General features: G+C 43.1%; 1 protein-coding gene across 6 annotated transcripts in view; it reads right to left on the bottom strand.

Annotated features, from left to right (window-relative positions):
• Positions 1 to 12,111, bottom strand: part of PDE8A (phosphodiesterase 8A) — a 154,842-nt gene that overhangs the window by 6,265 nt on the left and 136,466 nt on the right. For 5 of the 6 annotated variants that reach the window (XM_042039290.1, XM_042039288.1, XM_042039292.1 and 2 more), the window contains 4 exons: positions 8,586 to 8,750; positions 7,555 to 7,684; positions 4,924 to 6,816; positions 4,232 to 4,363 (listed from right to left, as the gene is read on the bottom strand). In XM_042039290.1, coding sequence (XP_041895224.1) covers positions 6,710 to 6,816; positions 7,555 to 7,684; positions 8,586 to 8,750 — 402 coding nt within the window. In that variant the 3' untranslated portion in view covers positions 4,232 to 4,363; positions 4,924 to 6,709. Of the gene's footprint in view, positions 1 to 59; positions 102 to 4,231; positions 4,364 to 4,923; positions 6,817 to 7,554; positions 7,685 to 8,585; positions 8,751 to 12,111 lie in introns of all 6 variants that reach the window. The other variant, XM_042039289.1, reaches the window with a different exon arrangement.

Raw genomic sequence — 12,111 nt, 5'->3', positions numbered from 1 at the left:
TTTGCCATGGGGTGGATGCCCACAAGTCCCTGTGCTTCCCTGCAGCTCATTTCACCCACCTGTGAAAGGGTTTTGTGGGTCTGCTTGTAAAGCTTAGGGATCTGTAAAGGAAAAATTTCATTTTCTGTATAGAATAATATTACAAGCAAAGTAACTTTTTTTTTTAGGCAAATAGGGACAGTCCTTGTTGGAGGTACGAAGCAATATTCCTCACATATTTTGCACTGCAAATACCAAGAAAACCTTACCCAACATATTGCATTTCATCTTTAGGCTGAAGACAAAGCCATACCTCCTCCCCCGAGCTGGGGAGCTGCAGGATCACCAGGTTGACGTCATTCTCCTTGGTTATAAAACATGCTGCATGCTGAACTTGGCACTCAGCATGCTCAGGTTGAGCTAAAAGCTAATGTAATGAACTCTGGGGAAGGATTTACATCAAATACCACTCTAGAATATTAAATACAGACAGGACCAACTTCTCACTTGAATAATTACACACTGGCTAAATTCATTCTTTTGTTTCAGAAACAGGAATCACCTTTCTCACTTCCTCTTGAAAATTGTATGCATTGGTGTGCTATTTCACTACCTATGTGACAAAAGGATGAAGTAATTTCTGTTAATTACCATGGGCTGAACTAAGATGAGTTTCAGCTCTAGCAATGACTCTTGCCACTCGAGGGGGGGAGCAAGCAAACCAAGAAAAGGCAGATTCAAATTTCAACAAGTGTGCCCAGCTGCTTGTGCTTGGTAACATAACCTCAAAGGCAGAGGTGCCTGGGAACGCTCCTGAACTTCACTTTGCATGTGGGAGTACAGTACCAAAGACCTTGCACACATATTCCCACTGCCCCAGCAGCACTGCAGTGCTCACAAAGCTGTTTCAGTTAACTGTGTTTGTATTGTCCTCCCACCTGTGGATACCAGTGTAAGGCTTTCAGCCATTACAGGGTATTTTTCCAGGTTCACTTTAACTTGAGTCAGAAAGAAAAAGATTTTCTAGTGGCAAAAGCTATGGTAAGCAGCGAGAGTCAGTTTGAAAGGCAGGGTTTAGTCCCAGTGTTACAGTGTTAGAGGGAGATGTTCAGCCAGTGGAAGTTAAGACAGAGACTCCTAGCAAATGAGCTAAGAAGAAAAATGGAAGCAGAGAAGCTGGAAGAGAGGGGGGAAAGTGGAACATGAGAAGACCAGAAGACTGTTTCCTGGCCTAACACTTACTGTTAAACCACAGGCACAGCTTGAAGGTCCAGGACTTCAAAGATATTTAGAAGCCTCAAAGCTATTTTGCTTAGTGGCTCTGCATCCTCTGCCCTTTCCTAACTCAGTTGCCTTGCTTGCTGAAGAGGACAGTATGATGCCATTGTGTCACAGGGCTTGCAGAGCTCAGTCCACTGAGGTTTGCATGGGAGATGTGGGAGGAGAGTCTTAAACAAGGGGAATAAAGAAAACATGAGACACTTTACCCATGTAACATTCAAAGCAGGCACCGAGAGAAGGCGTTCAGCCGAGTTAAGCCACAGCCCTTTGCCCACAGAGCCAAAGCTTCAGCAGAACAAAAAACAGCTGAAACACCTGGATGTCCCCTTTGTTCTGAACCCGAAGCACAGGCTGCACAGGGACACGGCAGCAATTTAAAAGCTTGTTTTCTGCATCCAAACATCATGTCAGGACAAACTGCACTCCATCCTGCTGTCATTTAACAGCACCCCTGGGACCCCTGTACCTCGGAGGCATGATGTCACACATCAGCAGAGAGATTATTTGTTTTGAAGCTTGTGAATAGCTCTGAGACTTCACTTCAAAGCACTCCTTGCAGAGTCATGACTCAAACCCTTCTGGTCTCACTGAAGGGCACAACTGACTACTGTTTCCCTGTGCTGTTTCTCAGCACCCAGTAAGTGATTAGTAGATATCTATTATCCTTTCTTTCTTCTCTTTTATGCAGGAATGGCTTTGCCATAGCTCAATTCCTTCATGTTCAGGACACATTTTCTTAAATGTTTTATCAATGATGTGTCTACTGAGACAAGCAGAAATACCCACAGCAAAAAGCACTGCAACAAAAAACAAGGCATTAATTCTATTTCAGGTGGTTTTTAATTTATATATAGCCATTGGGTAAACTGCAGTATGAAAGCCATCTTCAGACCTGTGACAAGGTAGCTATGCATACCACCTTTCTGGTTTCTCCTTTTGTCAGAATAAGCAATTTTTACTCAGAATTTTATACAAGGGACCAAGATATTTATCTAGAACAATTTACTAAGAAGCCAACATTTTTTTTACCAGATCATAATAGTTCAGACTCACTTGGAAGCATCTACAGTGATATCCAGGTTTAGAAGCAGTATTACCTGATAGAAAATATGCAGCATGGAAAATAGATCCAGTCATTCTGTCATTTAATGCTGAATTGTTGAGTCTTATGAAGTTTTAAAACACAGAGCTTTAAGACTAAAGCCCTGGAGGTGCATAAAGGACCTTTTCTTCATCATGTCTACACTGGAATTTACTCTTGTATTAGCATTAAAGCAAGAACAAATGAAAAGTGCAGACACTGCATAAGACCGCCAGCCTAACTGAAATTGGGAACAATTCAATCACACTCAGTGTTCTCTTTTCCATGGTGAAGGACCATCAGTAAAGCCATTTCTGTCCCCAGGAAGTTCCATCACTGAGTGACAGCTCAAAAAGCTGGAAAGGGTTCAGAGCACAGGGCATGTGATGTTGCTGTGCAATCTTGGAGAATAAAGGAAGGGGATCTGGAATGGCTGAAGCATTTGCAATGGGATCCTGCATCCTGGAGCAATGAATATCAGGATAGAGCTATTGCTGCTCCATAGCAAGGCCCTTCATGCTGCATGGGCAGCAGCCTGGAATCACCCCCAGGGAATGGGCACAGCCTCACAGTGCACAGAAGGCTTCAGAGCTTGGAGAGAGAAGCTCAGTGGGGAGAAATCTTAAGTGCAGATAGGAATCATGGTTCCAGATTTTAATTATAATCTGTCCTTGGCAAATTTAGATGGACAGGAGAGTGAACAAAGCTGCAGTGGCTGAAAATCAGTGTTAAGTGAAATTATTGCACACCAATATGGACATAAATCTGGCTGATACAGAGAGTTAATTAGCACAGCTCTACAGTCCAAGTAATGGCAATAAAGATGTAGTGTGAATTTCAGGGAATTCATTATATTGATCACATCTTTTCAATGATGATGCATCAGGCATTTTTATAGTAGATTAAATTAACTGCTTTTTACCATTTATTAATATAACCCAGAATATTAACTATGCTCATGAAGAAATACTTTTTCTGGCCAGTTCTGTTTAATATCTTTATTGAGGATCCGGATGAGGGGATCAAGTGCACCCTCAACTCGGTTTGCAGATGACACTAAGTTGCATGGGAGTGTTGCTCTGCTGGAGGGTAGGAAGGCTCTGCAGAGGGATCTGGGCAGGCTGGATCCGTGGGACGAGGCCGGTGGTAGGAGGTTCAACAAGGCCAAGGGCCGGGTGCTGCCCTTGGGTCACAACAACCCCACAGAGCGTCACAGGCTGCGGCAGAGGGCTGGAAAGTGCCCATCGGGAAAGGGCCCGGGGTGCTGGTCAGCAGCAGCTGAACGCGAGCCAGCGTGTGCCAAGAGGGCCAGTGGCACCAGGCCTGTGGCAGGAACACCCTGTACTCAGCACTGGTGAAGCCACACCTTGAATCCTGTGGCCAGTTTGGGCCTCTCATGACAGGAAGGACATTGAGGGGCTGGAGCGTGTCCAGAGAAGGGCAACAGAGCTGGGGAAGGGTCTGGAGCACAAGTGTTGCAAGGAGCGGCTGAGGGAGCCGGGGGTGTTTAGCCTGGAGAAAAGAAGGCTCAGGGGAGACCTTATCACTGTCTAGAACTACCTGAAGGGACCCTGTAGCCCGGTGGGAGTCAGTCTCTCCTCCCAAGAAACAAGTGACAGGACAAGGGGAAATGGCCTCAAATTGCACCAGGGGAAGTTTAGATTGAATATTAGGAAAATTTTTTTCATTTGAAGGGTTGTCAAGCATCAGAATAGGTTGGCCAGGGCAGTGGTGGAGTCACTATCCCTGAAGGGATTTAAAACATCAGTAGATGTGGCACCTGGGGACATGGTTTAGTGGTGGATTTGGCAGTGCTGGAGGAACAGTAAGACTCCATAACCTTAAAGGTATTTTTCAGCCTAAATGATTCCACAGTTCTATGATTTTTACCTGCTGACAGTTTCTGGGCCCACATGGTCCTGTCCACATGCCCACACTTCCTCTCCCATCCTCATTGCAGCAGATAAGCTGAAGAGATACTGACAGTGTGATGCAGTTTCCCTCTAATGGAGACACAGGAGCCTGCAAGGAACAGAAGAGATTAATGCCAGGCAGCAAACTGAATTAATTAATAGATTAAATTAATTAAAAGAGATTAATACCAGGTAGCAAAGCTGAATGCAATATTGCCAGGAAAACTTTCTGTCAGCCAACTTTCCCTCTCCTTGCATGTCCCGTGTGAAAACAGGATAGTTGTTTTATTGAGCTTTCAGTGGAAATACAGCTGCTCCTTCAGCACTGATTGTAGTACTTCTGGAAGACTGACCAGAGAAGCCTCTGTCCTACTACTGGCAGTGAGACAGTGGCATAGTCTGGGCACCCCTCGCAGGATCTGAGCCCCCTCGCTTAGGCAATACACACAAAACAATGAACTAAATGGAATTACAAAAGGGAATTCCCTGCCCCAACAGCATATAAATGAATTCTGAGTGGGGAAGGAGAGCACACAAGCAGGGTAAGAGCAGAAGGCCATGACACTAACAGGAACAAATGGTGGTAGCTCATCAGTCTCACTGGCTTGGAGAGGAAGGAGAAACACAGAAGCAGGTAACTCCTGGAGAGGTCACCTCTTGCTTTCTTACCTCCTTTAAGGCTGCTACTGCTGCAGTCCCGGAACTGCTCCATCATCCACCTCTCCCCGGCTTCTGCTTTTTCAGGAATGGTTCAAAATGCCTCTAAAGTCAATGGCCTCTGCAGCAACGACAGTCAGTAATTCTCTCAGTGCCTTTGGATGCCTTTCTGTCGACTGAGAAGGCTGACAGGATACTCCTTGAGTCCTTCAGTGGAACACAGCATGACACTGCCTGTAGCTGTGGAGACTTGTCCAAGGGCACACAAGGATGGGCTTGCCAAGGGCAGGCCACAAACACAGGGGCTTGCCAGCTACACAGCACCTTTCACCACCCCTTGTGCCAGTTCAACCCCTCAACTTCTCCCTTCCCCAGACAAAAAGTATCTTAGTTATTTTAAAAAGAATTTCACGTGTTTCTTAGTCTGCAAACTACAAAGTGAATATACATTTCAAATGAAATGGGTAGGACTTGACACTTCTTAAAATATACATTTTATTATTTTCTGGTAGTTGTTATGAAGGTTTCATTCAAACTGTGAAGGTACACAGCCTTTACAAACTTCTTGAGTTAAAGGTTTTTGTTGGTGGTTTTATGGTCTTTTTCTTTTATGGCAGAGGAAGATACCTTGGCTATAAAATGTTGAAATTCATTAGATGCTTAGTATCACCTCTTCATATATGCTGTGGAATGCTTTGTAGAAATACTGTATAAAATAAGGCAGACTTTAACAGGGAATTCAGTCACAAAATGTCATGGGAGAAAACAAAGAGTTCCAACACATTATTATTTTTGTAGCCAAGAGAAGATCAGGTTGTCCTCACTGGTTTGTGGGAGAACTACTGCAGTTCTGGTGCTCAAACAGTATACAGTTCTTGTTTATTCTACTATTCTCAAGTGAGACCTTTTTAATAAAACTTATTTTAATTAACATAAATCAGACAATATTTAAACATACACATCTACCCTTACAGTGCAATAAAAATGTATCATTGTATAGTATTTTGTATTTGCATTATGAAAATAAAAGGTCTGTACATCAATTAAATGTATATTAATGAGTATGAATCATGTAAATTTATAATGCATCTAAAGTTGGCTTTGGCTTTTAAGTATTTATAAATTCATAGAAAATATTGAACATCTAACAAAATAAATAAAACATAACATTTTAATCATAGATGCTAACAATCAACCTCAAAAATTCTTGTGTTATTTTTTACATTTGCTACTAAATTTCTTAAGGAGAACTCACTTTCAGTAGTGCTCAGAAGTGAATGATTGCACCTTCTGTGATGTGAAAAAATACAGTACATCTATTTTTCATAGATCAAAAATTCTTTCATAGACAGTTGCATTTCAAATGTCTGATTGTTCTACATAACTGTCTTAAGTGCTTATAAAAAGCATGTAGCTTTCTCATAAAAGCTGTGAGTCTTAATAGATAAACTTCTAGTGAATGTCCTTTCTATGAGGATTCTTCAAGGTCTTCCAGCTTCACATGCTGGTACGAAGATATCGCAGAAGTATGTTCACAAATAAACCCTCTTCAGTACAAGTACTGCAGCAATCCAGTGTAATTCCACTTGGTGGGCTTATTTCATCCGAGTCCACACATGGTGCTTTGTGGAAGTCAGCTGCTGACCTCGTGTTCTCTTGAATGTGAAAGTTCCCCAAGTGCATGGGCTAGCTTTACTATAATACTGAAGAGACCAAAACAAATCTGAATTCACACAGATAAAAGTGAGCTTGAATAAATATGCATCTGGCTAGTAAACGACACACCGTGGTCTAACTGCTATTCTGGTGGTGGTCGAAGGACTCGCAGGTTCCTTCCATCTAGTCCTTTCCAGTATTTAATGTTATTATTCAGATGCTCCATCAGATTTGGCAGGTCTGCAAATGCTAGGGAAGAAAGGGCAGAGAGTTCTGAGTTTGCAGAAACAGTCACAGATTCTGTCTGCTTAAGGATCACTTGAAATGTCTGGGCAACTGTGTCAAGTAGAAAAGCTTAAATCTGTCATGCTGATGCTCGAAAGGGTTTTGGCTGTGTAGCTCTCAGCACTCGTGTAGCACTCGGGCCACTGAGAACTGTTCTGTAAATCTACTTAATACTGGTATTGCAAGTCCCAGCAAAGGAACACAGTTTTCCAGGAGGGACATAGCTAATTATGATTGTAATTATCCTGTCCCATTAAACCTCAGTCTCATGTCATGATCTGGCATTCAGGAGAGTCACATTTCTGACCACTTTTACCACAGAGGCAGCACTTGGAAGGAAACAGCTGCTCCCCCAAGCAGTTTCCAGACTAGAAATTTGCCTTGAAGAATAACCAATATTAACATGGACAAAATGACCACGCTCAAAGAGCTATCAAAGAGAATGTGTTCTGTTCTCCATTTACAGAGAAGCAAGTTTAAAAAGTTAAAGATTGTCTGAATCTAGTGTGTTAAAGAGAAGCCATGAGAATTGCTTGTAGCAATACTTATAAGCAATAATGAAGTTATTAATCTTGCTTGAACTACAGGAATCTTCCCTTTTCTCTCCCTTTATTTAGGAGCCATAAAAAAGAAATTTTGTATCACAGCAGTTTCAAATGCTCACAAAATGTTTACATCAGGAAACAGCAGAGTTTTGCTTACCATCCCAGGCATCAAACATATCAATAATGAAGTAATCAATGAATGATAATTGGGATTTGGGGATGCTGCAAGTATTTCTGTCAAAAACTGGCATCACAACAGGTAAACCTTGTCTCCTTTCTTCATCAGTCTGCAAAAAACATTCGTGATTATTCATCTAAGACACATTCTGTTAATGGACTTCTTTTAGCAGCAGATTGTTTGGCACTGACTTGAGCGTGCATCTGCTAAATCAAAGGAGGAACCTGAACAAATCTGAAGCAGCAGCAACTTAAAACACCTAGCTGTTCAGTTTCAGCAAAACAGCAGACAAATAGTGCCTTCCAGTGTTTCCCACAAAGAGATACATTTACCTTCTGTATCTGCACACCAGCTGACCCTAAGTAGCTTCACTTACTACCAAGTTACGACTGCCTTGGACCTAAGAGCTGCTCAACCATTTTCAATCTTTGATGAAAGCCATGATCTGTCCCACTCAGAGATGGCAAAATACCTTTTTTATTCCCTTGCCCTTCGCTTGGGGTGCCAAGTTCCAACTGCAGTGTTTGGTCTATCATCTGTAATGATCACTGCCCTCTCCTTTTCCACATCTCCCTAAAACCTTTTCTCAGCACAGCGTGCTAAGGGCTTACAGCATTCCTTGGGGTGAGTGCTGTTCCCATCCAAACACTAGAACCTGATGATCCTATTCCTGAGGCAAAGCCAGCACGTGGGTACAGAAGACATCCTTGCTCTGTCTCATGTGATGGGAGTGCATTTGCAGGCAAAGCTCAAAAAACCCAGTTCCAAACTCAACAACTGGAAAGCTTAAATTTTTCAGAAACTGCACAATAGAAGTTGTCAACTTTCATCTCTCTGAAGGCATCTACTCTTGTGTCAGCATGAGCAATACCCAACATTTAAAATAAAAAGGTTGTTATTGTTCACGTTACATAACGCAGCCTGAGATATTCTGTGACACTGGCACCCTTCTCCTCCCTTTTAAAGAGATGCTCACCTGCAGTTTCAGCAGCCTGTTTTAGCTGCCTTACCTGTGCAAAGTACTCCTCAGAGATGCGGCCGGCCCACTCTATACACTGTTCTCTGGGTCTGCATGGATTGGAAATGTCAGCACACTTTATCAGCATGCGCTTGATAAGGATACGGTTTTCAGGAGACCTGAGAACAGTTTTGATTGACTCTCCATCGCCATTATTCTGTAACATTTAAGAATTAAAAACAATCCATTAGCAAGGTCTCCACGCACTAACTCAAAAGCTTTTGTGCCTTGGGAATGCTTTCAGCAAATCCTACAGGGATCAGTCCTGCTACTGGCTACCAGATTTGATGTCTAACTGAATTTATAGGTGGATTATGAAAGTTAGCCACAGCTCTGAGCTAGCACTGAACTCCAGTTTCTGGATTCAGTCACTGTCTTTGTGACAGATCTCTTGGGCATCTTTGGGCAAGTCATCTAATCCCTCTATGCCTTATCTGCCTTCTCAAAAGTGTGGAGAGGATCAATTCATCACTACACACAGAGTGATGAGGACCGTGTAGGCAGAAAAATGTAACTCTGCTGAAATCCAAGGACTAATGGACTTGCACATTAGGAGTGGAACAGTTGGTTTAAAAAGAGGAACTGACCCGAAATGCAGAGTCACCCTTGGCACACAAACCCCATCAGTGTATTCTGAGAGCACTATGCTACTATGCAGAGTCAGATCCCACATTGCCCCCCAGGCATGCTCCTCATTCCCTTCCCTTGTTTCTGGACTCTTTAAGGGTGGATAGGTACAGGAATTTACAATGCTGTCTACTCAGAATAGAAACTCCTGGAAGCAAGGAACATATAAGACTTCTCTGTCACCTAACAAGGTCTTGCTCTACAGTCAGAGCAGGGAAGAAGTAACTAACAATAATGATAATAATAATAATAATGTGCTACCAGTTCCTGCAATGTTTTGTACAAAGAGGGAGATACAAAGCAGCAGAAACATTCTGACCTTTTATTAGGTCAGAATAACCATGACATTTTTCAGAAGAAAATTCTTGTGGGGAAGAAAGTTCTTCCTAAAGGAAGAAACCGACAGTAATAAAAAAAATATTTGGTAGTATAGAAGTGGCTCAGAAATACCAGCTCCACAGTCCTCACCAAAATGAGACGCCCAAACCAATTATTTTCCCTCATTTTTAGGTACGTGGAAGGGAAAACAGAAGAAACAAAGTGAGATGTACACACCTCCAAATGCATGGAAAAATTATATATGAGAAAGCCAACACAAAGTGCTGAAAGCTCCAGAAACACAAGCATGGAAATTAGGTATGGAAAATTAGAGATTGTTCAGTTATGGATAGTGGGGAACACCCTGGTAGGTAAACCACCAGGAATCAAGAAAGGATGTTCACCTCTGTGATCTGTTCAAACCAAAGGCACAGTTCTACTTGCTGGATGCAGATGCCTTGGGAATAAAATGTGCAAACTGTGCTTAATCCCAGCATCCTGCTCAGAGTGCAGGGGTGTCTCTGCATGTCAGATGTTGGCTTCCTGTCATAGCTTAGGTGACATCATGAAGGGAAATGGGAGGATAAAGGATGCTGGAGCTGGAAAGGATTTTTTTCAGTTTATGAAACAAAAGCAGAAAGGAAACAAACAGAGCAACTTCTCAGCATGGCTCTTTGAACAAATTTATATAAAAATAATAAATAAGAAAAAGAAGTGGAACTGTCCCATTTGGAACAGGCGGTTGGCAGCTCAGCCTGCAAACACTACACTGAGTCACCGCCACGACTGGAAACCAGGCCAGAAAACACACACTGCTGCTGCAGCCAGAGGGACAACAGGCTTGAAAGAGGGGCTGACAGTGTTGTTCTGCTCAGCACAGTAAATAATTTGCTTTACCCACTCACACATTACAGGCTTTTTAATAGGAACTTGCCGAACTGAAACTCCCAGCTGAAAGAAGGGAAACATTTTGCTTCTTGTTTTCAATAGAAATTATATATTCTTTGTCTTTCTTCCCATCCTTGGGCACAATTTGCTGTGAATCACAAATGCCTTATGGGGCAGATTATTTCCCTGCAGTCTCTGGGGCTTAAGGGTAGAACTAAACTCTTGTTGCGTTTTTCTCTGTCCCTGTATGTGTTTTTACTCTCTGACTGTACAGGTCCAAGCCCTGTTCTTCAGCAGCACCAGCTGTTCAGCTCCCTGTAATAGGCAAGAATTTGGCTCTTTGGATGCATGCTGCTGCTCAAACAACTGCTGCATCCCAGTCCTTGGGGCTGGGAGAAGGGGCTCTGCACACCAAGCCAGGCCAGTGCAGAGCCTTTCAGCAGGACCAGGAGCCCTAGAGAGTTACACACTCCACAGGGCCAGTGCAGTGCACTACATCCAGCAGGAGCAGCTCCCTTGCTCTCCTCCTGCACTGATGCTACTATGCTCATCCAGAGAGGCTGTCCAGCTGGGAACTTAACATCCTTTCATCTAATTTATTCAGTACAACCAGTGTCCTGCTGGGACTTCGGCTTCACATTCACAGAGTTCCCATTAGCATCGCCGGGTGCCAAGAACAAAGCTAATTCTAGCATATACTCCTGTGGACAAAGGTACAATTCTCCAACTAAGCTCCAGTCTGCTTCTCATGGGTGAAGGAACAAGACCTGTTTCTCTTCCACTCTCAGATAATCAGAAGACTGCCTTCCCCCATTACACACAACAGTCATAAATGTGGCTTTCTAAAAAAACATGGTAAGAAAATACAGAAAACCATCACGGCTCCTACTGACGTTGCCACCGATGCAAACTTTATCATAACCGTTTCTGCAAGTCCTCTCTTTGCAAAAATAATTCCAACAAAATTATACACTTATGCTCTTACTATTATACATTATGCTCTTACTGGCAACAAAACTGCTGGTTGAAGCTGTTATTGAAACTGGTGTGGTTTTCCAGAGAGAGTTCTTAACAGGCGATTTCTTTGTGTCCATGGGGTTCCAGATGGCTATTGATTATGTCTATATGATACATAATGTCACCATCATCTATTTTAAAGATTAAAAAAGAAAGCAGACAGAAACCCCATGAATGCTGCCAGGCAGCACTGGAGGCTGAGGGTCCTTATTCCCAGAGAATGCACCACATGCCAGCCCACAGACCTGCCCTTATGCTGCACCCCCAGCATGTCCCCTTGGGAGGGAGGGAGTAATTCACCCTCTGTTTTGAAGCAAACCTTGCCTCCTTTGCAGAAACGGCCAGCAACAACGCCTGGTCTTGCCAGTCTGTCCATGGGAGTGATGGGGTTAATCAGAATGGCATTTTTACATGAAAACGTACAGCCCAAGGCTCTGGTTCCAAGTAGGACATCACAGCACTGTGATATTAATGGGGTCCAAGTGAGTCCCACTCACCCTCAAAATGAGCAACAGCCACATTAAGCAGAAGGGCATTCAAACCCAGAGGTGAAAGATGAATCTCCAGTCTCTCTTTCTCCACGTTTCTGATGAACTTTCTCAGAACACCATGTGGGAATCTCCTACTGCCAAGGGTTCCCAGTCCCTGCCTAGGCATTTTAAGGAGGA

The sequence above is a fragment of the Corvus kubaryi genome, unplaced genomic scaffold (genome assembly GCF_017639235.1).
Source record: "Corvus kubaryi isolate FWS band 111438036 unplaced genomic scaffold, C.kubaryi_AGA036_p1.0 37394, whole genome shotgun sequence".
In the NCBI taxonomy this organism is placed as follows: Eukaryota; Metazoa; Chordata; class Aves; order Passeriformes; family Corvidae; genus Corvus; species Corvus kubaryi.
The sequence above is the reverse complement of the archived record's forward strand: the minus strand, read 5'-3'. Positions and strand labels throughout refer to the sequence as shown.